The following is a 27,977-nucleotide window of genomic DNA, read 5'->3' as shown; positions in this document are numbered from 1 at the left end:
ACAACAACCTGACTGGTCTTTTGTGTAAATACCTTTTTACAACCAGTTGTTACCCTTTAAAGTTAAGTGACTTATAGCAGTGATGTAAAAAACAAAGTGCTCCACTGTTTGGGAAAAAAAACAAAAAACAAAACCTTAGGTCATTTCATGTCTGTTTGTGCTTTGACTTCATGTTGCGCCTCTCAATTTTTGCTTTTAATCCTAACCCCCCAACCCTCATGTCAGAGCAGGTAGGATCAGCAGAATAAGAATTGCTTCTCTTTTTTTTTTAGGAGAACATCAGCTCACCATTCATTGTTTTGTCATTACTCATAATTCACCGTGTCACTACACAATGGTACATGCACATGAAATCATTGGAGGAGTTCATCTCTAGGTAGCTTCACTTTTTCAGCTCTAATATTTCAGATTTTGTTGGAAATACGACTGCTCTAGGCGTGCCAAATCGGCAAGGAAAACCGCAACTGTCAGTAACTTTTGTTCAGTGCGTTTTTGCTCAATTACTTGAGGAAAGAACGCACAGCGCCAAACTGGAAGTCTCCCAATGATCTTGCGAGCATGCATGGTTGCGTAGAGACATGTTGCATTATAGGTAGACGGAATCTGTCGCTTTTCTCTGGACATGATCCTGAGCCTCAGTGATGAGGACCCTGGCAACTGGAAAATGCCAAGAAGATACCCACAGATCACCTAGCTGTAGCTAGGCGATATTGAAGAGTATGAACAAATTCATATGATCATGTGAATTGGAGGACTTGTTGGTTCTCCTCATGTGTGAGAGAGAGAATTTATCAGTCGAGACCTCATGACAAAGGTGTGCTAACTTTGTCTGCTGGACAGTATTCCATGAATACTCGAGTTGGCTGTCTGAACTGGTTGTGCTTAAACTTAAAAAAAAAAAAAAGTCTCTTGTATTTCTTACATATATAAAAGTTGCTGTTAGCAAAAACAACAAAACCCTATAATTTATTTGGAAAGCACAATTTCATTATGTAACATGATGAGGCAGTTTCTAAAGAAAGGAACGCTAAGTAAGCTAAAGCTAGCATGTGCTAGAAGGTCACAACTCAACCTGGTAATGGTCTAAAACAAGTCAAAATGTTTTTGAGTGTTACAAACTATTATAACTTTGAGTGATGTGTTCCTGCATTGTAAACATTGCTGCTAACAAAAACATGATTTGCCTTGTCATTTCTCCTTTTCCTGTTATGTTGTTGTATTTTCATCAAAAAGTGTCTCTATATTCTCTTATGTGATTAGAGCTCACATGCTCACATTTTTATATTTTATTATATATTTCAGGTATTTTACTGAAAAGATGCTCAATCTAAAATTTGTAGTTACCACATTACTAGACAATAGGAACTTTGTGGGGAACTTTAAACTGAATTAGTGTAACAGAAAGCTTTGTATGTTGGATTCATGGTAGAATACTTCAGAACACTGAGAGAAAATTTAGGAAAAATTTATACAGTTATGATTAACCATTTTAGCAATGTCAGGAAGTAATGTGGGTTGTAAAACTGAAACACGACTTTCATTATCACCTTTCCACGAGCTGACAAGAGCTATAAAATGAAATTTTTAGTTCAGACTCTTTTTATGCATGTGTGGTAACAGAGAATTAGTTTTTGCCTTTGAGGATTGATTAAAGTTATGATTAATAAAGTGCCAACATTGGCAGGACCAGGTGCAGGCAAAAATCAGTCTGAGGCAGTTTTCTCATTTTTGATTGAAGAGAAATGTCAGCGTGCAAAAGCACACAAAGGCTTTCTTTTGCAACCGGTGGCTTTATGGTTCCTAAGGGTAATCATACATTTTCACTTTCTCATAAACCTACAGACGTGTGTCACCACATTCAGTTGTCAGCAGTTGCTGCAAGTGTTCATATCTGTATTTCATTCACAGTTATCTGCTGTAACCGCCAGTTTTGCATCTACAGCCTGCGTGTTGTCGCCGACATTTTCAGTGTTGCTTGTCTGTCTTGCAGAATTATGAAAAAACTACACAAACAATTTTCTTGAAGCCTGGTGAAAAAGTGGAGCATGAGCCAAGTAACTATTAACTTTTAGAGTAGATCAATTTTAGGCGGTGGGTCCAGTAGTTTGTACCCGAGGCCATCAAATATGGCCATCAGGTATTGCGAAGGCTTTGCATCCGTTAGTGCAGCAGATAAATCCAAATTTTCACCAGAACACTTCAGTTCGTGACAAAAGTCTCAAATTTGGTACATGTGTTCTTCAGAGGCTATTTTTTTTTTTTTTTTAATTCACTGGATGGCCACTCAAAATTTACAGATGGCTTCCGATTTTCAAGATGGCCGCCGAGCAAATTCCTAATTTGGCCATTGTTTGTCTCTGTTCATGTTTTTTAACATTTTTTTTCCGTTTATGTACTTCAAATAGTTCCAATAAACCATTTCACAATGCATTTATGTTAATAATTGTCTACAGCTTTTTAAAATGAGGACTGAATCAAATATCGCAACGAAAACGCACAATTTCAGTGCGTTATGTCTCCTCTGAAAAAGTTTTTTATAAAATGAGTGGTACACACACTGTTTGACACATACATCTGTATAGCTGTCAATACATGTATATATACAAGTTAGATGGTGGTATTATAATAAAAGTTTAGTTAAGAGGAGTGAATGTCAATGCACAACCAGGGCACACTGGTGACTTCACTGCTGTGTAACTCAGCATGGGGTTCAGTGTCAGCGAATCTTCCTTTAATAATGCTCTACCTTCATGTAGCTTTACTAACTCCAGTGGTAGATTATGACTAATTGTGTAGTGCATGCAGGTAGTTTAGTTTAGTGTGGTTTAGTGTCCCAAATGCTGTCTAATAGCCCCATATCAATTAGCTGGTAGAACAGTGTAGAAAGAAATTGGTAGATTTAGTTAGACAGCTGCACCAAGGCTGGTGAAGAATGGAAGGTCTACTGGACAGCCAACTCAACAATTGCAAAGAGTTGTGAACAACTCACCAAATGTGTCTGCAAGTCTGGCTGTCGTGGCAGATGCAAATGCTACAGACTTGGCCTGGCCTGCACAGCTCTGCAGTTGTAAATGTGAGGTATGAGCAGCCTCTCTCTTGAGCCCTTGCCCCCCCCCCCTTTTTTTTTTGTTTGGTTATGAGTATTTTGATTTGAAAGTGTCAATATAATTAGCAAACACTTTGAAATTGACACACTTCAATAAATGTATTTTTTCATGTTTGAAGAAAAACACTCTTCCACTGTAGCACCTCTTTGCATTGCAAAGTTGGTGGACTATATGGGGTTTATTTACTTATTTGTCGTTTGGCTCCATTTCCATCTTTCAATCATGCGACAATTTACATCACAAATATCTAAGAAAAGGGTGAATATTACACAGAAGTAATGTGTACTCGTATTGTTTTGCAAATTTGGAAGTTCTTCTTCTACATTTATTACTTATTTGTGGGGTTATTTTGTTCACAGGAACTATGATGTCGTTCATATCCTTCAGCAGTCAGTGTCAAAAATCGTGCACTGATACCACATCAATGCCATTTGGATACTGTTTTCTCATATTAGTTATTGTTATTTCCATGCACACAATATTTTGTTCAATTAACACTTTAGAAAGTGATTTTTTGGCTTTTCAAGTGGAGGCTTGAAGAAAAAAATGAACACGTTATTTTCTGTTGTTGCAATTGAGTTATAAGCAAAAATAAAAGAATTTTGTGGCAGCAATATTTCATGCCTTTTTTCTTAGAATGCTAAATAAATTACTTTGTGATGTATTGGATCACTCTCCTACACAGTAGCACACTGTATGAGTGATAAATGAAGTACCATATTCATATATATTCACGAAAAATGCCGGAAATTCATAAAACTGGTGGCCATCTTGAAAAATGGCGGCCATCTTGAAATTTTGCGTGGCCATCCAATGTTTTCACAAGAGAATGCAATATTGAGCAAATATACCAAATTTTATGCTTTTGTCACTACCTGAAGTGTTTTTTTTTTTTTTTTTGCTTATCTGCTGCACTACGTCCGTCCATCTGTCTGTGCTCAGCGTAAGTCCAGTCATATTACTGCCAAGGTCTTGAAATTCACAGGGAGTATTCTTGGAACACAGACCTTGGACAAGTTCAAAGATGGCTAACCTTGACCTATTTTAAGAGGTTAAAAAGTCACATTCTGTTTCAGTCTGTTCTGAGGGTTTTGTTTGTTTTTTAGTGGTTTTCAGTGTCAGGGGTAACAGCCAATCAGAGTAGAGCTGCGCCGTGACATCAGTGGCAGGGCTGTCTCAAATTGCATCATTTATGCGTTTATATAACATATTTCACATATATTATGGTAAAGCTGGCGAGAAATAAACACTTTTAAAACCTAATAACACCTCTGAAGTGATTTAGAAGAGATTTTGCCAACATTAACTTGATGACATCACAGGCTGGTTTAGCTAGCTGCAAAACTGTTTCATTTGTGTGTTATTACAACCTCTTTGTCATTTATTCTGTCAAAGCTAGAGAGAAATAAATATTTGTAAAACTGAAAACGCTGTTTTTGGAACTTAATAACACCTCTGGAGCAAAATTGCGAACGTTAGCGTGCACACTAACCTTCGCTAACTCAAAGCTAACTTTTATGAAATTTGTCTCAGTATCAGCAAATGCACAGAAATGATTTACAAATGTTCCTTGCTCTTGTCAAAAGCTCATGTACCCACATGCACGATGCTGTTCAATGTAAATATTGTTTTTGATTGATTGATTTGATTGATGGCTTTATTGAACATGTAAAGAACACAATGCCCATACAGCCGAGGGTATTTTAGCATTGCGTTATATTTGCACTTCCTTTGACATTGCGAGATAGGGCATTTTGTCAATTTCTCAAGCGATAATGAAGATCTGTCCATTATCTCTTGAGGAATTCCTGAAAATCTTGAAAACTGTCTATTTCACAATGTTAAAGTAAAAAATAAATAAATAAAAATCCTGGATCCACCCCCTCAATCAGATCAGATGGTTTCTTTCTTGCCCCATGCCCCACCATTTCCCAAACTTCAAGAAAATCAGTTTAGTTGTTTGTGTGTAATCCTGCCAAAATCTATCTCTAGTAGTTACAGAGATACGTGTAGAACGTTGGTGAAGGTGTGTGCTTTCAGAGCACTGTCTAGTTTCTTTTACAGGAGTGGAAAAAAAAATCCTAATTTGTGATGTAATACCATTGTGTTCCACATTTTCTCCACTCGAAGAAATCACATCCTATATTTACCTGATCTGGTTATGTCAACCAGTTCCACAAATCATGGATGTTGAAATGGAAAAAACAAATTGTTACAATTAATTGCAAACTACCGGTATGTTTGTTGTTTAAACAACCAAGTTTTGTGGGATTGGCTGCAATAAGTAGATTAAGCAAATATAATTTTTTTTATTGTTTTAGCACACATTCCTGCTTATTGATTTTACTTTTTTACACTTAAATGCATTTTTTAACTTGTGCATTGTACATTTGTAATTCACATGTATGAGGGAATATTTAAAAATGTTTTTTATTTGAAGAGATTGTTTGCCTCTGTAATTCTGGTCACTTGATTGTTTTTGTTTTTTGTTTGTTTGTTTGTTTGTTTTTTCATTCAACAAAATTCTTTACTGAAAATAATTCTCATAAATGAAGGCTCTATGATAAGATTATATTTTATAATCTGCTTTTTTTTTTAAGAATACATTTTGTACCTTATATGTAATTATGTAATTTAAATATCAGATTAAAATATGAGACACTGTTTCAGGTTAACAAATAAGGTCAGAAGATGGAGTATAAGCTGAGTTAGATTTAACACAAAGGTGTGTGTGTATTCTGGACTGTATGAAGTCCGTGTAATGCACTGCAAGTTTAATGGATTTGCAAATTAAACGCAGTTTTTCTCACTAAGTATTTCATGGTGAATGAATCATTTATGACATTTGCTCGGATCAATAACTTTCATCAAGAAACTGTCGTGGCTAATTTATGTATTGTTTGTTACTCTGAGATTACAGCCCTCACCCTAAAGTGTTTTTTATCGATTATCTTGCCTACTTTAAAAAAAAAAAAAAAAAATAGCATTCAGATCAATATAAGGCTGTTAATGGAAAAAACTCAGCACAGCGAGGTTGTTGTCTTCATCTCTCAGACTTCCCTTTTTAATTCTTATTGGTAAATACACTGGCCGGCTTTGGATGTATCTCTAAAATCCCTCAGATTAACAAAAGTATCTTCTGTGTGGAACAGTTATAAAAATACAAATCACTTTGTTGTCTTTCGACAATCGGGATGGATACTTGATCATTTTCCATGTCACTGGATATTTTTTGGACTTCATTTCCAGCAATCATGAATAAATACAAACAGGATGGTACTGTGTGGTAAAACGTTTTTGTGCAAGAAGGACACTAGTGAGGTAACATCTCCAAGACACCCATGACAACTCTGAAAGAGTTACAGGCTTCTGTGCCTGTGATTGTGGTCAAGCGCAACAAAGAAACAATTTCATACAAGAAAACGGGTTAAGAAAAATCTAGGCTTGAGGATCCCATGTGCCTCCTGTCAAACTGCAGCTGTAATTTCATATTGTTTTAAGAAAATACGCGACCCTTAATTGTACTAAGCGGTAGAAGATGGATGGATGGATGGATGGATGGATGGATGGACTTCGTGAGACTCCAACATGAAGTTGAATAACTGCTGATGGAACAGACAAAGGTGGCACTGTGCACACTTTCTCCGATAACATCTGGATGTCTTTGGTTCTGTGTCTCTTCAGGGAATCATTATGTACAGCTGGAATGACTTTATGTCCAATGAGTGGCGACTTAGAAAGAACCACATGAGGTGTGCTAGTTGCATTGTTTGGGAATGTCAGTTGCGACACTATGACCATGTGGTGTGTTTGCCTGAGCGTGATCTGGTGTGCAGGTACTTCAGTACTGACTGAGGCCTTCAGTGACTTCACAAGTGGACCCCCATGTATCACCTGGCTGTAGCAGATAGACAGCGACTTTCCAGAGACAGGGATGCACCACTTGTCTGTCTGGGTGGTTGCCAGCCAGTTCCTGGGATAATTCCACGAAGTAGTGGGTTTAGTACTGGTACATGCTCCTCCTAGTCCTGACCTGACCTCCCTTGACCCAAGGGTTGTTTTGAATTCTATCTGCTACATTTTGAAACCACTTGTTCACAAACAAATAGGGGTAATCAAATAAGCCCCACCCCTCTACTGGAGGTGTTGCCCCTCCCTCTCATTTGTAGCTCCAGGGGCAGTGACATTCTCCCAATAACAGGGCTGTAACCAGGACTGTCAACTTGCCAGGTGGTGGTTAAAACTTCTGAAGGTGCCTGGCTTTTTTTTTTTTCCATTCATTTAAGAGAAAAAAAAACAGAAAAAGCAGAAATAACAAAACATTACAAACCATTGAATGAAACGGAGCAGATTGGAAGAACAAGTCTTATATATTCCACACACCACTCAGGGGGGTCGGTCTCAGAGCAGGAAAATTTGGTAATTCCAGGCTTTAAATTATGCATTTTCCTGCATACTAAAACAGAGTTAATCTTTCTGAGATGCACATTGAGAGTTAATATGAGCAAAGTTGAATTTTAAGTGCAGTGAACCTCTTGGCTTCACTCAGCGTTTTATCATTGTGGCTGTGACTGAGCTGGTTGCTGAAAAGACGGGCTGGATCACATCAGCCAGGTGTTCAGCAGTGTCAGCAAAGAACATTCCATACTTGAACATTTCCCATAATCCCCCTGGTGGGCCCATGCACTTCCCAGAATGCGCTGTGATGCCAGCAGAGTTCCAGCGTCTCAAATCGCATGTAAACAATGGCTAGCGGCGATGTGGATGGTGTTGATCCAGCAAGTTCACGGGCGATTATGATTATGACACGTTCTCCCAAGTTGAGAGGGTTATCTAGAGGAGGTGTAGCACCTGTGATGGACTTATGCCGTGCCCTGATGTTGTCTTGTTGTCCACACTTCACCAGGTTTGTTTACATTGTGCCCTGAACCGGAACTCTGCTGAAACTGACCTCTTGCGTGAGTCACGGACCGTGAGATGGCGCGAGATTCACAACTGCAAAATGGCGAATACCCCAGAAACAGTGGTTGGACATCCTTCTACATGCTGCAGTGTATCCTAATACTGAGACGCTGAGTGGCTGAACACACGTCTTTACAGCGGCATGGTCATGACTTACAGGCCTTGTTATGACACTGATTCACCAAGATGTCAGCATTACAGACATCATGACCACCTTTGCCTGATGCAACCTCAGGAGGATGACCTTTACCAACATCTTGGATGATAGCACCAGCAACAACAGACTTTTTACTACCTTTAGCAAGTCTATATTCTACCATGATGACCACACATAGATGCCAACCTGGATCTCTCACGCAGTAGCTTTTGATTTAATGTGACTAGAGTGGTAAATAAAGGTGTTTTTAAAAATTCTGAGTATATGTTTTGGTCATGAGTGGGGGGTATACAGTAATCAGTACCTTATAACTCCCCCACCCACCCCACCCCTGGATACAGCCCTGCATAACCCACATTTAAGTATGCAGAAAGCGCCCAATAAAATCACATATGCCAAAATGTGTCCTGCAGTTACCTCTGTTTTATTAGCAAACATAGCAACCCGTCTGAGCAGTGACAACAGGTTGTTCTTCTAATTGTCTCCATGTTTATTTTGGCTTCGAGAATTCTCCCTGTGCAGTTGCCTGCTTTTGGCCACTAGATGTCGCCCTCATATGGCATATGGAGCGTTTCAAACCCATCATTTTGACAACTATTTATATTATATTTATATATAACTGCGGCTGTTTAGTCTGCCCATGGAGAATTACAAGGATATATGCTGTAACAATATAAAGGCCGCCAAGACTTTACTATTGTATAAAATGGAATTGTCTGGAACATGATTCGTAATGTCAAAAAGCGTCGATTATAAGGGGAAAGTTAAGGGAAAATCTATATATATATATATATATATATATATATATATATATATATATATATATATATATATATATATATATATATAGTGTGTGTGTGTGTGTGTGTGCGTGCAAAGTTTTATTTATTTATTTACTTAATTTATTTTATTCTTTTCGAAACAGACGAGCCGCAACATCGCGGAAGGAAGCGGAAACGTAGCGCAGCTCGGGCTAACAGCTAACAGCTCGCAGCTAGTTTTAGGATCGCGGGTGCGAAGCGACAGAAGCAGCATTTGGTGCCTCAGAAGAGGAAACGGGGAGTGGAGACGTACACGGGAGTTTTTCTTCCTTCCAGAGACACTATCTAAAAGGAATCAACCAGCCGGTGAGTGTCAGTTTTCCGTGTGTATAAAAGTTGTGTGGTGTTTGTTATCTGACGGCGCAGCTTGGGCGAAACACGCTAGCAACAACAGCCTACACTGTGTGTGTGTGTGAGGGCGAAAAAATGTTTTTCTTCCTTTTCAAAATTTTATCAGCGTGAAGCTAGCCAGTAGGCCTCGCCCGTTAGTACAGCTTTTGTCTTTGGTGTTGACGTAGTTTCTTTGCTCACTTTCTTAAAGTAACGGGGTTAACTTTGATTAAACCACATCGCCTCGCCTGTTAATGCTAAAGGAGCGTTAGCCGGTGAGCTAGCTCTGTAGAACACTGGGCGCAGTCTGCTTCTCTGGAAAGGAATCGATCCCGATGTCGATTTTTGTGTGAAGACCAGTCAGAAATCGAAATTGAGTCCATCTGGAAATGTCACGTTTGACGAGAAGGTCGCATAGATGTTCTCGATGAAAACTTGCTGCTTCATTTGGAGGCCGACGTCGCTTTCATTACTTTGTTTTTCACTGTTTCTAACGTGCATTGTTATTATTAGTTTTTGTGTGTCGAGTACAATGGTCGTGGTTTGAGTTGTCTCGGTCGTATTACCCGAAACAATGACCACAAAGAGCCATCGTCCCGTTATCTTAACAAACCTTTCAGGAACGTTGTGTTCCTCACCGTTAGATCACCTCGTATACACAGACTACTACACCAAGTAACATGGTTACCTGGAAAGAGTTACGCTTTTCAATGATATGGAACAAATGATATGCTGTCCTAATGTTGGCACCCTAAATGAAATTCAATTCAATTCAAATATGTTGACATATTTGACATACAAAGTAGCCAAATTGTTTTGGTGCCTTTGGGGGTAAAAAATAATCTCCATTAAACACGTTTTTGTCTCGCTTAAAATTTCTGATGCCCCCTTGACAGGTCCACAACCCTAGAAGATACCGTTTTATTGTATATGCAGATTTTGAGAACACGTTGAAACACTTACGGCTTCTTTCTTTTTATATCATCGCCATGAGTATGTTTAATTGCATTGTAAGTTCTTTAATATTTAGTCAGCTCTAGTCTGTTTTCCTTGTTTGGTGTGCTTTTGCTCAGTTGTGTCTACTTGTACTTTGTCTTGCCATAACATTTTGGGGTATTTATCATGATAAAGTATTGCTACAACTGTTTAGCTCAAGGACTGGCAGGGAGGAAAAAATTCAGTTACTTTAGCTTAAAATTGCCTTTTTATATATTTATTCTTGCAGCTTATTTGTGTTTTTTATTCTTACCGTCGGATTCAGATTAATAGCCTTAGTTTGCGTAAATCCATTAGGACTGTACTGTAACTAACAAGTTAATAAGATAATGTAGTTTTATCCATTTAACTCGGTAGCTGTTGGCTTAGTCAGGATCATTCACTGTCACCTGTGTTTGCTTAACCATATGATCACATTGCTGCCTGTAATAAACTGTAGATATGTAATAAGAACATTGTTGCTAGGTCTCATGAGAGAAACAAAGTTCCTCGGTAGTGTCTGCAAAAGAGCCCAAATGAAGCAAGCTACTAAAATTGTCAAGTTTAAATTATTTGTTAGTGTTATTAATTTCCCCTTGGTAAAGAGTTCTGTGTATTTATGTATTTTGACACACACACCCCGTACACCACTGCAGTGAATTAAAAGAAATGTGTAGGTGTAATGTATAGTGTAAACTTGCATCGTTAATTCAACAGAGTGCATTTTTTTTTTTTTTTGTAGATAGTCTGTCCATTTTCAGAGGATACAAGTTATTTTACATTTGACTGACAAGCAATGTCAGGGCCAGATGGGGCCTGTTCCCTAATTATTCTATGGTAAATTAAAATGTCGAGTTGATTTCAAGTGTTAATATTGCATTTCATTTATATTAAAACTTGCAATATGAGGTTCAAAGAGGTGTCTATAAGTGAAGAAAACCATAATTGACCAGAAATAAATCAATTAACTACAGCCCGCCTGATATGGCTTTTTGGGGGGCCGATACAATACCAACATTAGGGAGGGGGAAAAAATAGATGATGCAGATATATCTGAAAATTGCCATCTGGGTGATTCTATGGTAACGGAATTTCGGCGACGGGAAAATCTGGCCATATTTTAGCTCCCCGTTAAAAATGTGCGCTGATTGTAATTCCGTTACCATAGAATCGCCCATCTACTGGCAGTAAGATGGCAGTGTGCCACACATTCGCTAAAAGTGATGAAGGACTTAAACAGAATTTTCAGTTTTCAAATTGCCTTCTTTTTACAAATTAAAAAAATGGGGGAAAGAGAAGATTCTTTTGGAAACAAAAAAGAACAGTTTATGACTGAAAAATATACCCCATCGTGTGTCAGACATTGAGATGGCAGTGTTATAGCGTGAGCATGTATGGCTGCCAGTGGAACTGGGTCATTGGTGTTTATTGATGTGACTGCTAATGGAAGTAGCATAATGAATTTCAAAATGTAGAGGAATATTGTATGAGTGCAGATTCAGCCAAATGTGGCCAATTACTAGGATGGAGTTCACGGTGAAGATTACCCAAAATCTATTGCTTCAGCTAGTCAAGAGCTTCTCAAAACAAATAAATGGAATATTCTTCAGTAGCCAATTAACTTATGTACACAAATTAAAACTGATGGTAGAAAGACCCAGAAATGCCAAGCAACTGAAAGAGGCAACAATAAAAGCTTGGAAAAGTATCTCAAAGGAGGAAGCCTTGAACATTTGGTGACATCTGTGGGTTTCAGATTTTCAGAAGTCATTGACTTCAAAGGATTTTCATTAAATATCAACTACATTCCTTGTATTTATAATTATTTTTTTGGCCTCTGAAAATGGATCGAGTATGTATAAGATTAGCGACTAATTTTAACTACTGCACAGTTAGTGCAGTAGTGTTTTTTTTTTTTTTTACGGACTGAATTAAAACTAAAAATTTATACTTCAGTCACATCTTGATTGTATTATTTCAACTCCATTGTGGTGGTATACAGAGGCAAATTTACAAAAAAATGTCACTGTCCAAATATGTGTGTATCTCGCTGTGTGCGTACCATTGCAACGAAAATGTTGGGTACCGTTTTGAAATGTTTTGTTTTTGGCAAAGTTAAAAAAAAAAACTTTATCTAAATTATTTCTGCAGATTGTAAGAAAGTTACACTTTAATGTCAGCAAAACCAACTTTCTACAAATGATTCCAGTTAAATCTAAAATGCAAAATAATATAATGTTTAGGAATTAAATAACTTTTACAGTCTGACATTATGCATGTTTGGAGATTGTACAGTAACATAGTGAAGTTATTTAAAACCCTTATAGTTCAGTGAAATCAATCACTAAGTTATTGGGAAAAGTATGGTACAGTATCTTTAAGTGTAAATTAATACAGTTTTTAAGTACACTAACTGAGTATAACTTTTATGTTTGCAGATACGTTATTGTGTCTTTTATGCGAGGTCTGAGCCCTGAAGGAACGAGTCACAGACTGGAGGAGAGACTCGGAGAAAAACATCTGGCTGCAGAATCCTGGATAAGTGTTAATTCTTTTTTAAACCAGTCCCTAGGACGCACAATTACAGGCGAGTAGTTTTCCTACACGCAACAAGGACCATGGAGGCAATTGCCAAATATGATTTCAAAGCCACTGCTGACGATGAGCTCAGTTTCAAGCGTGGGGAAATCCTTAAGGTACATGATGTGTCTTTTATTTCATGTTATGTGTTCTTTGTTGCTCATAATTGAGAAATACTTAAAAACCTTATGTTGTTTGAAAGTCATGTCTTTGATATAAATTTTAGTTAAACTGTCGGATCTTTTTTTATATATATATATATATATATATAGCCTTCTTTGAGGATTTCCACGCAGCAGAAATGTTGCTTCATTTATGTATGTTGTGCATACTTGTATGTATATGTAACCACATGGTTTATCAGTAAAATACTGGTAAATGGACTACATTTATATAGCGCTTTTCCATCTGCATCAGGCACTCAAAGTGCTTTACACATCAATGCCTCACATTCACTCCAATGTGAGGCTGCTGCCATGCAAGGCGTCCACTACACACCAGGAGCAACTAGGGGCAACTAGTGATTTTCCGGTCAGGCTGGGATTTGAACCAAGGATCCTCTGGTCTCAAGCCCAACGCTTTAACTACTAGACCATCACCTCCCCTAAACTTCAGTTATAGTCTAAAATATATAACATGGCACCACATAATTTAATGGTACACACGATAAATACATTGAGAATGTACAATTATGACAGACTGCTTTTAGACAAGTCTGCAGTCATGATGCCTCTATTGAAGGTCTGACAGTGCAGCTGATCACTTTTTGAAAAGAAGAAAGGAGTCATCAGTGAAAGGATTCCGGTGGGATTACAGTGACAAGCTGCACCATGTTGGTCCTTCGTGGCACATGGTTAGAGACTGCTGACCTTGATGCTGTAGCCCTTAAGTGACAGCAGTGTTCTTAAGCAGTGCTTACTCTGCAATGCAGAAAGAAGAGTGGTAAAAGAAGCAAGCTTTTCCTTTTGTATGATCCATTTTAAGTGATCTGTGTTGTGTAGCTCTTTGGGCATGAGTAGTTAATTTACATCCGTACTTTTGTTGCCTACAAAGATCCAAATAGGTTGAGTGAGGTCAGCTGGAGTCATTTAGTTCCATGAAGACTTTTTGTGTTTCATCCAGATAAGCTTTTCATCCATTCTAATTGGAGTAGTGAGTCTTTTCTTGCAAAGATGTGTCATTCATAAAGGGCATATCTTACTCTAATCAACACTATATTTAAAAAAAATTATATACCAAATTATGAATCATTACTTCCAACTCTTTTGACGTAGCTGTTAAAAATGAAATTGGCCATACAGCGTCTGAAATATGTTCAACAGATTCAGAGCTATTTTTAGCCACAATAGTGACGTAACCTCGGGTGCTGACTATTACCTGTCTGAAAGTCACTCCACCTGTGTTCAGTTAACATCCACTTCATGACTTACACTAACACACACAGTCAATCCGGGCTGCTTTTTGTCTCCAAGTGTAAAATGCTTTAATTTGACTCTCATGTTAAATTCTTGTATTTTGCAATCAACATTTGTCTTTCTCCACCTCTTTGTAAGCTCACTCTGTATTCAGGAAAAAAATTAATCCATTGTGTACACAGGGTTCTAGCTAGCGCAAACTTGCGTTATGGCCCTTTACACTATAATTTTGGACCGTTACGATTTCCAATACAGCGTCTGTAATCAACCGTTTCTGCAGCGCGACTCCAGTTTGAAGCATGAATCGAAGCAATGCTTCGATTCAATGGCTCGTGGCTCTTTGATTCGCTGCTCTTCAGAAGCGGTAAGTCCGCTTCTTAACCTCTCTGAAAGCCATTAAAATATCTTGTCACTTTTGTGTGGATTAAAGTCACTAACTGGGACTCTTGTCTTGTTGCAGTCGAGAAACGAGAATCATCCTTCGTTCCGTTGTCACAGCTTTAAACGCTGCGCGGCTCTCTGCCGAGACAGAGTCCTCTCTGAATTAATAACTTCAAAACGAATCGCCACTTTAAATAAAATGACACCTCTTACAAACGTTGCAATACAGACAATAAGCTACATTTGGCTAAAACGTATTTTCTTCCCAAAATGAGACGTCTTGCATTCTTTAAAAACCTGACCTGCAGCACATCTGCAAGAGCTGCAGCTCAGAGGTATGGAAATACATTCATGCCAATAATAATGTCTGAAAGGAAATACTTTTGACAAAAACTAACAGATTTTATTTCTGTTTATGTCCAGAGATCAAGGATCCACCATGTAGAGTTTATGTCCAGAGTTTAAGGATCCAGTAACCAATTTCATATTTATTTACTTTAAGACTCAGTAAAATGTTGTTCAATTTCAACTTTATCAGCTTATAAAGCACCAAATTACAACAATAGCCGTCTCAAGGTGCCTCACACAGAACAGTTCAACATAAATAAAACTAAAAAAAAATTCAAATATGTAATTAACAACAGAAGTAAAAGAATAAAACATAACAAAATAAAAACTACTCATAAGTAGGGATGGGTATCGAGAACAGGTTCCTTTCGGATATCGTTAAGAAATGATTCGATCCACCGACATCAATAAGCTTTGTGCTTAACGATTCTGGTATTGGTCCTTCAGAGTGGCCGTTGTTTTGGGGGGTGTTTGTCAGGAAAATGATCATTTCTGTACATTGATTACAGACCCTGCAGCGGGTCCGTAATCAACTTTTCTGCAGCGCGGTTTTGCTTTGAACCTTGAAACAATCGAAGCAGTGGTTCGCAGATTGAAGCAATGCTTCGATCTATTGCTTCGTTTATTCTTTCTTTCACTTAATTTTCCCTGCTAAAACCCTAAAGAGCATACGTCTGTGAGTATTATTTACCTTTTCTATGTTAAACTGACCTCTTATGGTCTTCTGAAACAGTTGATAGATGTATTTTATAACTTAAAAACGGGAGTTTTAACTTCAAAGCGAAACACCGTTTTGTTTTTATTTATGTCCAGATATCAAGGATACAGTGACCAATTTATATTTATTTACTTTAAGATTCAATGAAATACATAGAAAACCTGTAAAGCTTACTTTTAGTACAAAATTCACAAGAGGTATCGATAAAGGAATCGATAAGGAATCGGATCGATAAGCAGAATTGATAATGGCATCAATATCGATAAAATCTTATCAATACCCATTCCTACTCATAAGAAAGAGAGTAAAAATAGGTTTTAAGTCTTGACTTAAAAATGTCCACAGACTCCGACTGCCTCACTGAGGGCCATGTACTGGCTAACCCAGAATGAGATTGCCCACTCAACAAACTTCCCCAGCCTTCTGGACATGATGAAGGGACTTGGGCTGTCGTACCTGGCTTTTCATGCAGAGCCATGTAGAGTTATTGTTCTGCTGTGTGGTGCTGTCTTGTGTCCACAGGAAAACAGCGTTCCTCCACCAGACTTCTTCAGACTTGCTGGGGGTCCCAGTAGCACTTAGCTTTGCTATCAGTTTAGCTCAGCTTAACCAATAGCTACCAAGGGCTGGAAGCTGATCCATGTCACGGCTCTCCTGTAAACAGTGGTCACTCGTCATCACTTTCTGTCCGACTCTGTGATCACAGAAGCAGCTTTCTCAGCAAGACTCGCCAGCTTCCCACACATAAAAGCTGAGCTTAGCATGCTGCAGCACAAACCACAAATGCGGCCGGTTCCACGTTTTTGGGAAAGGCAACACACTTTGTTAGAGTTCTCCTGGCCACACAAAGGAAAAGTATAAAATTTTCACACTGTGATCAAGCTTAATTTTTGCTGTCTGTCTCAGAGGCACTCAAATCTATCCACCTAATAAGCGACACCAGTTACAGCATATTTGCAAAACATGCATTTTTACCATTTTACCATATTCACTGTCAGAGTATTAAAAAAAAAAAAACTTTCACACTTGGAAAATTTGTTGTTTAAAGTTCATTTCAATTAAGTGCCTGGAGAGGCATGGCCTATCATGATGTCATCAAAGTGGATATTCTGGACAGCTTGATGTTTCAGACTGTTTATCAGTGACAGGTAATATTAGGCTAATTTCCCAATGTTTATGTCTTAATTTCTCAGGGTATATGGCACCAAAAATAAAACACAATACATCAATATTTTCATAATTCTTTATTTAGAATAGTTGGCTCATTTGGTATTTTATTTACTGGGGATATGCACTTTAATCCCGGTATACAATGTGGAATTTCAGGAGTCCTGTAAATTCACTACAAGCCAAAGTGTGACATGGGTTTATTCCAGATTTGATGCATCCAGACAGCATGATGTAGCACAGAATTGTGGGATGAAAAGTCATCACATCACCTTGACAACCAAGACAACAGAAGCAGCAGTTTGTAATTTGCAGACATGTCACACAAAATCTGTCACTACAGAGACAATAAAGAACATTTTTGATAGCTGATTGGACAGTCTATATATTCCTGGTGAAGGTGACTGGTTTTATCAGCTGTTTAGAAACACATTACATGTGACTTCTTTCTTTGTTTGGAAGGACAGAAGCTTCTGCACACCTTGACTGCATTTGGCAGTTGTCGGCATGAAGAATACAGACACAGGCTTGATTGCGTCTGCTTATAGCAGCAGCTTAGAAATGTACTCCGTGGGCACTTTTTTTCTGTGTGACTTTTTTTTTAATTAAATAAAATGATTGCTCTGCACCTTGCTTGTATCTTTCTGCCAGGGGAAAAAATAAAGCTATGGACACAGGTTAGATTGCATCTGCTTGTAACAGCTGTTTATAAACACATTATGTAGTCCTTTATTTATTTTAGAATGAAAGGATGGATGTTTGTCAGATGTTGACTTTGGTTACAAGACTGTGACAATGTCTGACCTTGAACTTGTCACACAATGCGACGTGAGACCCCCATTTTCAGTGCCAAGACCAAAGATAACTTCACATTTCTTTCACTATGCTAATCTTTCATTTGGGACAGCTGAAAATTGCACCTCCTGTACAGTTTTGACACATGACAGGGCTTTCAACCTTTGTGAGGTGGCAGGATGTTAGAAATTGCATACAGCAACTTTCTTATGCAGATGTTTTTGTTTTTTGGATTAAATGCAGTTATTATAATGTGACTGTCAATGTTATGAAGGAGTAGATTCATAAAAATGAGAAACCTTTGCTTTAGCATTTCTATGACATGTTTGTAGCACAGAGATGTGCTTAAATCATCCTTTGATAATCCATAATCAAGTGGGTGAGCTTAATTAATGCTTTTCTCACTGCTAAGGCGTCTAGTTATTTTACAGAAAACGGTAGGTAGTAAGAAGGTTTTTGCAAAGCTTGTTGCTAGTTAATGGCTGAATTCAGAATGAATGTCTGTTTATGAAAGGATCACTCAACTGTGAGCCTTGTATTTTTGTTGTAACCTTTCTTGTTGTTTTGATCAGAGCCCCAAATTGACTTATTTGCAACAGTTCCATTGCCTTGATCATGAATGGGTGGAAGATGCTTATTGTTTGCAGCATCTTGTTGAATCTACAGTGAAAATGCCTGCAGTAGATGGACTTGGCCTATGATTCTGAAAAGACAGAACGATGAGATCCAGGGGCCACATCCATGTCCATAGCAACATCATAATTTAATTGTCATGTCCCTTAATAAAACTGAGCATTCTGTGATGTTTTATAGAATTGCTGAAAACAAAAGTTTTGTATAATTTTGTTTGCAGACAGATAAATGCTGCTGAAAAGGTAGCCTCCTTGGCAGAGATAAGATTCTGCAGTAGATTGTCTCTGTCTACTAATAAGGGAGCAGTAGTGAGTATAATTAGTAGTAGTAGTGGTCATAATTTACATGTTTGTGTAGTTTCAACTGTTCTCCTCCAGGGCCAGGTTTCAGAAAGAGGCCTAATCTTGTTTAGTTGACTAAACAAAACTTCAGTGTTTTATCTCAAAAATGGCATCTATTGTGTACCACCACTTGATGGAGCAGGAAGGAAGGACAGTCTTGTGGCGGGAGCGGGTGTTCCAGGACCGGAATAATCCATTGGAAATGTTTACAGATGCCGTGGCTGGGTGCGCTTCTCCTCTTGCGGTGGACTCGGCCATGGTTGTAGCAAATGACCAACCCAGAAGTAAAGAAAACTCTCACACATTGGAGGCGTTTCTTGACAACAGCACTCGCGAGGCTGCTTATGCCTGTGAAAATCGACTAATGTTAGATGGCTATTCTGCAAGTTTAGCGTCTATGTGAAACGGTGATTAGACGGATTATGTTAGGCGATTAACCTTAGTCGATTAAGTAAGCTTAGTAGACTAAAAAATAAGATTTCTTTATGAAACCGGGCCCTGATTCTAGATTTAACACTGAAAAGGCTTGTGGTTGTCATTGTATTTGAGCTGACCCCAACCCCTCAAAACACTTAACCGGCACTGCAAGAGCTTGTAGTGCTGTTTATGTGTTTGCTTTCAAAAATGCTATCACATTGAACTCTGCTCGATAGCTTCAGCCCAGCAGCAGGAACATAGGTCTGCATCCATTTTTCACACTTTTTTATCGTTCACCTCTGCTATTCCCAACCAAGGTTGACCCATGTTTGACCCCTCACTCCATCAAGCTGTTTTTCTCTTCCTTGCTTCTGCTGATAATGTTTTTATTTACTTATTTTGCTGGCTCTGTCATGATTATGAACATGTAAGGAATAAAGTCTTCATGGGATTCTTCTTATAGCAGCTAGTTCGCCGGTGTCTTGACAGGGGTGGCGTGTATGTGATATTGTTGTAGTTCCTGTTTCCCAGCTAGGTGTCTCAGAAGTTGCAAGGTTGGTTTTCTGCTACAAGACCCCTGATGGGGAGAGAGCCCCCGTTCTCCCCAAAACAAGTAATTTAACCATTACGATTACACCCAAACTGTAAAATTAGGGTAAAAAGGTTTGTGCCCCATTAATGTCAAACTGTCTGTGGTCTCTTCAATGTGCAGCTATGAGCTCACTGAACTAAATGTCATACTTAAAGTGCATGTGCAGTTAAGCTAGCTGGAAAGTCCACCCCTCCAGAAAATGAGTATTTCAGAGTGTTTCTGATCATCTGCTCATCAGGACCACTTTAGTGGAGCTACACCACTGGATGATGCTGCAAAGCATGTTTATATGAATTTCAGAGCTCGAACATGCTCTAAATTTCATGTAGATCTTGCCTGAGCGTCTTACAAGGCGCCATTTTACTATTAGACCAAAGGCGATGATAAATCACTTCACCAAAAAAAAAAAAAAAATTGTTTGACTGAACTAGGGTTGTCAACCATCCCTTGAAAAAAGGAATTGTCCTGTATTTAGAAAAAAGTATGCATCAGAGTTTAAAAATCCTTTCACACGCACATAACAAGGCAAAAATAATTCACCACACCATGAGGGGTGAAAGCAGTTGGGTTGGTGGCACTGTCAACGAGATGTCGCTTATTTATTTTTCATGGAGTTGCCAACCCTAGACTCAGCAGTGATTATCCAGATGTGCTTGCAGCAAACAAGGATTCTTCTTCTGTTTTGGTGGTCGGCCAATCAGCTGATCGGTGCATTACTGCCACTATTTGGTGGCTGCTGAATAGAAAAGTATACATTTTGGCCAAAAGGAAGCGTGCGCTTTGTGTTGCTGCTTGCTTCTCTGTCATCCCTGCTTGGGCCAGGGCTGTACCTGCGGCAGCGCAGGGGGTGCTTGGACTCTTAATATTTGCTTGCTAATCTAGTTTTTGTTCTCCCCATTTAGATGGTAAGTGCACAGTACATTCAAGCACCTAAAAATAGAAACTACCATTGTTAAAACAGCAGTATACATAAATATTGTAAATCGACAGACCTCAAGACTGGCTGCGCGTGCATTGGCCTTTGGCCCATTGGCATTTTTACCCAGGAACATCCCTGTGATTAATCTGTTGAATGATATCACCTTTGTTTGTAGAGGTCATTGTGCTGAACAGGACTGTCAGGTCTGGGAGCATGCACAGGTGCCACACACTACTACATCCACAACACTGTGGAATCATCTCAGGTCAGTACTGTGGAACTATTATTTGTCCCTCCTTGTCAAAGTGTCTTTATTAGTCTTCCTGGGGAGAAATTTGTCTTGGGCAGAGGGGTCTGCTGCACAAACAGCACATACCACTGACCCATGATCAGTAAGGGATGAAGTAAGGAGTTTTTGGCAGTTCTTCAGAAAGGTGAGGAGAAGAGTTGAGATAAACATTACTGTTTATTAAATTTGCATGGGGGGGATTTGTGGTGTAATTTAACAGCCAACTGCCTCTGAAATTCTGAAGCATTTCTTTTACATGAGCTGATAGTGTCACATTCAGAAATGTGTTGAGGAAATGTCTGTTTCTTTATTTCTTGTCTTTCTTTCCATTACTTTTCCTCAAAGTATTTTTCAATTAATTGTTCCAAACAAAACATTATTGGCCAGCCTGATAATAGGTGGATCCCTAGTGACCATAAAAGTTCCAGACTGGGTCACATTGGACCATTGTTGACTGTCATGTCCTAGACCAGATTCATAGTACAGTGTGCCACTCGTGGACACTCATAAGAGGTGCATCCAGTGCCAACATTGACAGTCTGGACCAAATATAATTGAGAGATCTGACTGACTGAGCTCTGTTCACACCTGTGTGTGTGTGTCAGTACCATTGGATCGAGTTAGCTGCCATCCTTGCTGATTCAGCATGAGGTGGGCTTTGAAGACTTTAGGAGAGACACAGATGTCTGATTTGCCGCTCAGCTTAATAATTTCACTGTTGAGAGCCATAATGGACCAGTAGTATTCTTTGTAGCATGTTGAGTTTGTCATTCTTTGTAGTGTTATGGATTGTGTGTGCTGTACAAAATGGTGTGCCGGTATGTAAAGCCCCAGTCACACTGGCCCCATTTACATGCACATAAAAATCAAGTTGCTATCTATTTATTGGCCGTTACGTGATTATTAAGTGGTCATGTAAATGGCAAAATCCGATATGCTTTATCCGATAACTGTTTTCTGATTGAGAAGTTGGATTAACACAGTTGGATTTCTACCCAGTATTGTATATGTATACATTACCAGTCTGATATATTTCGTTCTTTTACATTTGCGCATGTGTAAAAGCAGTTGTCACATTTCCAGAGGTACAGCGGGATGCACTCCTGTCTTGTCTGGACTTGTAACATTCTTCATTAAATCACAAAGTTCTGAGTCAGTTATGTGTCCCAAAAAAATTACCAGGATGCACAAGCATGCTTCAGCATCCCTATGTGTTTTTCAGAATTCTAAAGAGCAAATTTCTTGCCGATCTACATGGTTTATGGAGAAATGTGTTAAAGTTGAGCAGCATATCCTAAAAGCATGACGACATATTTCGTGCGTGAGAGCATCAACGCCACAAACCTCTTTGCTGAGAGAGCACACACTGTCTTTTCTCTATAAACTCTGTGATTTTCTCTTCAAGAGTTGTTCTTTATCCACTTCGAAAGAAATCCATCTTAAGAACTGAAACAATGTAAACCAGGTTTTTCTGACTGTTGGATTACTAAAGCGTATGTAAACTGGAGAGTTCATATTATTACGTTTATGTGATTACTAACAGTTACCTGGTTGTTATGGTCAAAATCAGTTCCTTGATAGCTGATGTCCGCCGAGTTTGTCAGAAAGTTTTGCGCATGTTCAAAACTTTGAGCGGCATTCAAGCTGAGCGCTTTCCAGCTGCTTGCACATTTGTTTGCCATTTTGTACTCTGCATGTCATTTATTTTTCCTGCGGCAGCTTGAAGAAATAAATCGCTCTCTCGCTCTCTCTCTCTCTGAGGAGATGCATTGGGGTTGAGTGAGGCAGTATGACATCTGTCCATTCGTGCCCCAACTCCATGCGAGATTGACGAATTTGCCAATGGACAAAATATTTGAATACGTAACTAATCCTTTTGCTCTACCAGTCAGAGTGTGACTCGGCCTTAAGCCTTCCTTTGGTGTGATGCACTGATTGTTCATCATTTGCTTCTGTCACCACTGGTGTCTGTGTTATCTAATACTAAGCAGCTCGGCTCTTAGGACAAAGGGAGCCTCTCATGAGAAGACAGGCCTGTGTTTGCACTTTGCTTCTTCACCATTTGCAAAATCATTAGGGGATGTTGGCTTTTTTGCTTTCCCAACCCCCTTCCATGTTGGCATATGGGATGTTGTGTTGGCTTCTGTTGTGTTTCAGCAGTGTTGAGTGCAGGATTGTGGCTGAACCCCAGAGGCACAGTAAATGTGTATTGAAGCCAAACAAAAGCTGATGGCAAGGCAGTCCTTTTCATGAAGCATATGACCTGATGATAAGAAGTGTGATTAATGCCTATCATGATAATTTATTAAACAAACTTTGAATTTTAAAGTGCAACACCTGACTCTCTCTTGATGTTTCTCGCAGTAGAACCAGACCTGATGCCCACAGTATCCTTGCTTCTCATAATAAATAAATGTATATATATATGAAGGCCTTTATTGTCATCGTACATACATACAATGAAATTTGTCCTCTGCATCCTAATTACAGTTAGACACAATCCAACCACTAGATGCAGTGGGCAGCCGCATTTTTATATATACAAAATTTTAACAATCTTTTACATAAGGACTTATCTAATGCTCTAGCCCACATGGGATAAAAATGTTGAATTGAAGACATCAAAACCCTGTGGTGAGATTTAAGAGCCAGTTTTTATAAGAATCAGGCAGGTTTCTATTAGAGGGTGAATCATGGCCCCTTCAGATTTGTCCCCAAAAATTTTATGGGTAGATATGTTACAAAGGAACAAAAGTCTTTTTTTTTTTATCCTTGAAAGGGTCTGCTTTTTTTTTTCTTTTCTTTTTTTTCTTTTTTTAGGGGGTCGTGGAAATTTGGGGTCAAAATGAGCCAAAATGCAAAATCACAAAATTTAGGTTTTCGAATGTTCATATATCCGTGCACCCTGAGTGAGCCAAATTGATTTTAATTAGTGTTAGTCTATCGGGTATGGACTCTCCAAAAATGTGAAAATTATTGGCAGCTGACTCAGGGCGCAGCCCATAGGTGAGGAGGAGTTCCTGTTTGGCCACTGGGTGGCAACCTACAGCCAAAATGGCTTGCCACACTGCACTCAAACTTACAGAGGCAGCTTTACTCTGTTATGGGAGCAAATTCTGCAAGTTTCATGAAAATTGGAGGAAGTTGCCAATTTACCATATTTGGCCTCTTTGTGAAGTGGTCCAACCAAAACCAGCCACAAAACTCTCGTTACCTCTGAAACTAGAGATGCTGAGTGACAATATGAGCCATATTTCATCATGTTTGACTTGGGCCGCATGGAGAAGTCACTGTGAAAAAAGTGGTAATTTTGCATTTTGGCGGCAAAAAGTGCCTGTATTTGTGCGCCCAAAGTCAGATGCCACAATTTTAAACCATATCAAAGTAAGAGGTCCTAATCTATCATTGCAGCGTCACCTATGGGCTGTCCCTTGAGTCAGCTGCCAAAATGTTCATGTTTTTGGAGAGCCCATACCCGATAGACTAACACAAATGAAAATCAATGTGGCTCACTCAAGGCATATGGAAATATGAGCTTTCAAAAACCTATATTTTGTGATTTTGCCATTTTTGGCTGCCTGACTCATAAAACCTCTTAATCATTGTGGAATATGTAGTACATGTACAATTCTGTCATTGTTTTACCAATGTTCAATTCATTTTACATTCACAGCCCAAATCCTCATACAAAGGACAGCAAAGGGCACATACATAAGTAAAGTCTAGACCTGAGCAACCACATTGATGAAGGTAGTCATTAGGGATGTGAATTGTACAACAACTCACGATTCAATTCGATTCCGATCCTTGGGGTGACGATTCGATTCAGAATCGATTTTCAATTCAAAGAGCACTGAGAAATAGTTATATTACTTAAAAAATGTTTAAGAAAATGCAGCTTTACAAGGTTAATCAAGTGATTCTAGAAGTAAATTTACTTATCTGCTTTGCTCGTTTGGAGTTGGCTGGCAGTTTAGCGAAGCGCTGGTCAGTAGTCAGCAGATACCGCTGCTCCCCCGCTGTGTTAGGGTAGCATGTGGGCTTGTGGATTTGAAGTGTTTCCCAAGTACTTGACTTTCATTTTGCAGATTTTGCACACTGCATAAGTCATGTCAAGCTCCTTCTTACACAGCAAATAATAAAATCTAAAATGTGCCCAAACATTTGCCTTCAGCAAAGACGGTGCTGGCTGAATTAGCTCTTCTTCCACCATGCTAAGCTACAGCCACTGAACTCTGCAGCTCACGAGTGTTTGAAGCATGCCGGAACACCCCCCCCTCGCGTGGACGCTGTAGTACAGAAGCCGTTGCCTGGCAAACAGTACATGTAGCGAGTAAGCAAGATTGTTTTAAAAAATGCTTTTAAAAAAATCGATTCTTGGACATTTTGGATTGATTCAGAATCGTAATAAATAAGAATCGTGATTCGGACGTGAATCGATTTTTTTTTTTTTAAACGACACCCCTAGTAGTCATGTAAAACTCAACTGATGTTGACGTACTGTGCAAATGTTTTAAGTACATTTATTGTCCTAAAACATTTGAAAATAATAAAACTTGCAGCTATCTAATATTGATTAAATATATGGAAAATGTGTGACCACTATGCATGTTTTTAAGTGCATAATTTTGTTAGGTGATCATTGTCAAATATTGTACAATTTTTTAAACAATTGCACAATACAGTTGACTGTTATTTTTCTGTTGTCAGAGTAATCAATGATTCCACCAGTTGCTGTAGTACGAACAAACTGCTGAATCAATTCCATCATATTATTTTGTTTTTGGCACACAGGCAGCATGATGTACAAGTTGTAACTGGTGACACTTGCCACATTTATATGGTGTTTAATTAGGGGTGTCACACATCACAAAGTCCACGTCTCGGATCAAATACAGACCTTTAAGCCATGGATAGGATCATTTTGCAGAACAGCAAAAAAAAAAAAAAGTACGTCCTGAAAGTTGGCGGGGGTGTTGGGCCTTATTTTGGAATGTTTTGCCATTAAACTAAACTAACCTTCCTCAGAGCAATATCATAAAAATTAGTTTATAAGGTTATTCCTTTAGCATTAAAAGTTATGGAGTTAGCCAACTGCAAGTTGTTTATACTTGTATATTTCATTACAATGATAGGTTTGAGACCAATAGTAGTCAAATATGAATTGTACATAATAAAGAGCAAAATAGCTTTTGTGATAAAATATTATTTCTAAAGCTAAAGTAGAGAAGCTTGAATCTTCGACTGGACTGGGTTGCTTGACGCGAGGACATTTCGCTTCAAATAGCAGAAGCTTCCTCAGCTAAAATTCTTGCTCTGGTGGTCTGACTTCTGTCTTGACTCTTGTCGAGAAGAATGATCCGAAGTCACAAAAGCTTGAGTTTTAAACCTAACCAGACCCCTCCTACCGAGAGGCAGACTGCTAAGGCTAGTGACTAAACAATAGCTCTAATTAGAACCTATTGTGCTCTAGTTAGCACCCTCTTAATGACAGGGCAGCTGTGGCTCCCTTGACGACTCTACTGATGACGTGAATGACTCATTACCATGAACAAAAGACTGAAACTGCTTTGACCCGAGTACCCCATTGTAAACAGGGGATAAAGCGTTTCTCAGACCCCCTCCCCGGTTAAGGCTGGGTTTCAAACGTTTCTCAAAGAATGCCTCCTTGACCCCTCTCTCAAACCATTTCTTCTCTCTGGCTAATATTTTAACTTCCTTGTCCTCAAACATGTGGTTAGTGTCTTTAAGGTGGAGATGAACTGCAGACTGAGGTCCACTGGCGCCCTCTCTGCGGTGCTGGTATAGCCTTTTGTGTAAAGGTTGCTTCGTCTCACCTATGTAGTGTTTGCTACAGTTTTCCTGACATCTCATAGAATACACTACATTGCTCTGTTTGTAACTAGGGATCATGTCCTTAGGGTGAACTAATTTCTGTCTCAAGGTGTTAACCGGTTTAAAGTAAACTGGGATTTTGTGCTGTCTGAAGATCCTCTGTAGTTCTTCCCCTACTCCTGCTAAATAAGGGAGAGACACTCCTCTTCTTCTTGTCTCCGTCTCCTGTCTATCTGGTCTCTTTGTTCTCTGGGACTTCTGCACTTTGTCCAGGGACCATCGTGGGTACCCAAATACTGTGAGGGCTTTCCGGACAAGTTGTTGTTCTTCAGCCCTTCCCTCTGCAGTTGTGGGCACCTGTAGGGCTCTGTGTTGAAGCGTCCTGATCACACCGAGCTTGTGTTCAAGGGGGTGGTTTGAGCCAAAGAGCAACTGTTGGTCAGTGTGAGTGGGATTTCTGTAAACCCCTGTCTGGAGCTGCCTGTTCTCTCCAATCGTAACAACACAGTCCAAGAAGGCTAAATGGTTGTTTCTGGCATCCTCATGTGTGAACTTGATATTGGAGTCCACCGAGTTGATGTGCTCTGTAAAGTCCTCAACCTCCTGTTGCTTGATTTTAACCCATGTGTCATCAACATACCTGAACCAGTGACTGGGAGAGATGCCCGTGAAAGATGTCAGGGCTGTCTTCTCCACTCGCTCCATGTACAGATTGGCCACAATGGGGGATACCGGAGACCCCATCGCACAACCATGAATCTGCCTGTAGTAATTCCCCCTAAACAGGAAATACGTGGTGCTGAGACAGATCTCCAAGAATTGGCAGATGTGGGCTGGTGTGAGTTTGGTCCTTTCAAGTAGAGACACATCCTCCAGCAGTCTCTGCCTCACCGCTGAGACGGCCTCAGCGGTGGGGATGCAGGTGAACAACGAAGTCACATCAAATGACACGATTGTTTCATCTGCCTCCAGCTGAAGGTCCTTGATCTTGTTCACAAAATCTTGAGTGTTCTCCACATGGTGGTCTGAGTTACCCACTTGAGGTGCTTGGCCAAATTGTACGTGATGGAATCTGTGCTACATACAATAGGCCTGAGTGGCACATCCTGTTTGTGGATTTTGGGCAGTCCATAGATGCACAAGTGGCGTCTCCATGGTACAGTCTGTAGTATGTCTGCCTGTCGATGAGTCTCTT

At 39.2% G+C, this 27,977-nt stretch overlaps 1 protein-coding gene and 2 long non-coding RNA genes across 3 annotated transcripts in view; 2 read left to right on the top strand and 1 right to left on the bottom strand.

Annotated features, from left to right (window-relative positions):
• Window positions 1-655: 655 nt before the first annotated feature.
• LOC117527954 lies at window positions 656-15,352 on the bottom strand. The gene is made up of 3 exons (XR_004565642.1): window positions 15,340-15,352; window positions 8,690-8,697; window positions 656-887 (listed from the first exon to the last, which is right to left on the bottom strand). It is a non-coding gene; the product is annotated as an uncharacterized LOC117527954 (long non-coding RNA).
• The window catches only part of grb2b (growth factor receptor-bound protein 2b), a 52,340-nt gene continuing 33,505 nt past the window's right edge, over window positions 9,143-27,977 (top strand). The window contains exons 1-2 of the mRNA XM_034190476.1: window positions 9,143-9,353; window positions 12,791-13,048. Of these exons, the coding sequence (XP_034046367.1) occupies window positions 12,971-13,048 (78 nt within the window). The 5' untranslated portion in view covers window positions 9,143-9,353; window positions 12,791-12,970. The remainder of the gene's footprint in view (window positions 9,354-12,790; window positions 13,049-27,977) is intronic.
• Window positions 13,663-24,111, top strand: LOC117527953. Its single transcript, XR_004565641.1, has 3 exons — window positions 13,663-13,673; window positions 23,587-23,676; window positions 24,035-24,111. It is a non-coding gene; the product is annotated as an uncharacterized LOC117527953 (long non-coding RNA).

This window comes from Thalassophryne amazonica, chromosome 16, assembly GCF_902500255.1.
Source record: "Thalassophryne amazonica chromosome 16, fThaAma1.1, whole genome shotgun sequence".
Lineage (NCBI taxonomy): Eukaryota > Metazoa > Chordata > Actinopteri > Batrachoidiformes > Batrachoididae > Thalassophryne > Thalassophryne amazonica.
This window is presented reverse-complemented; position numbering and strand designations above follow the sequence as displayed.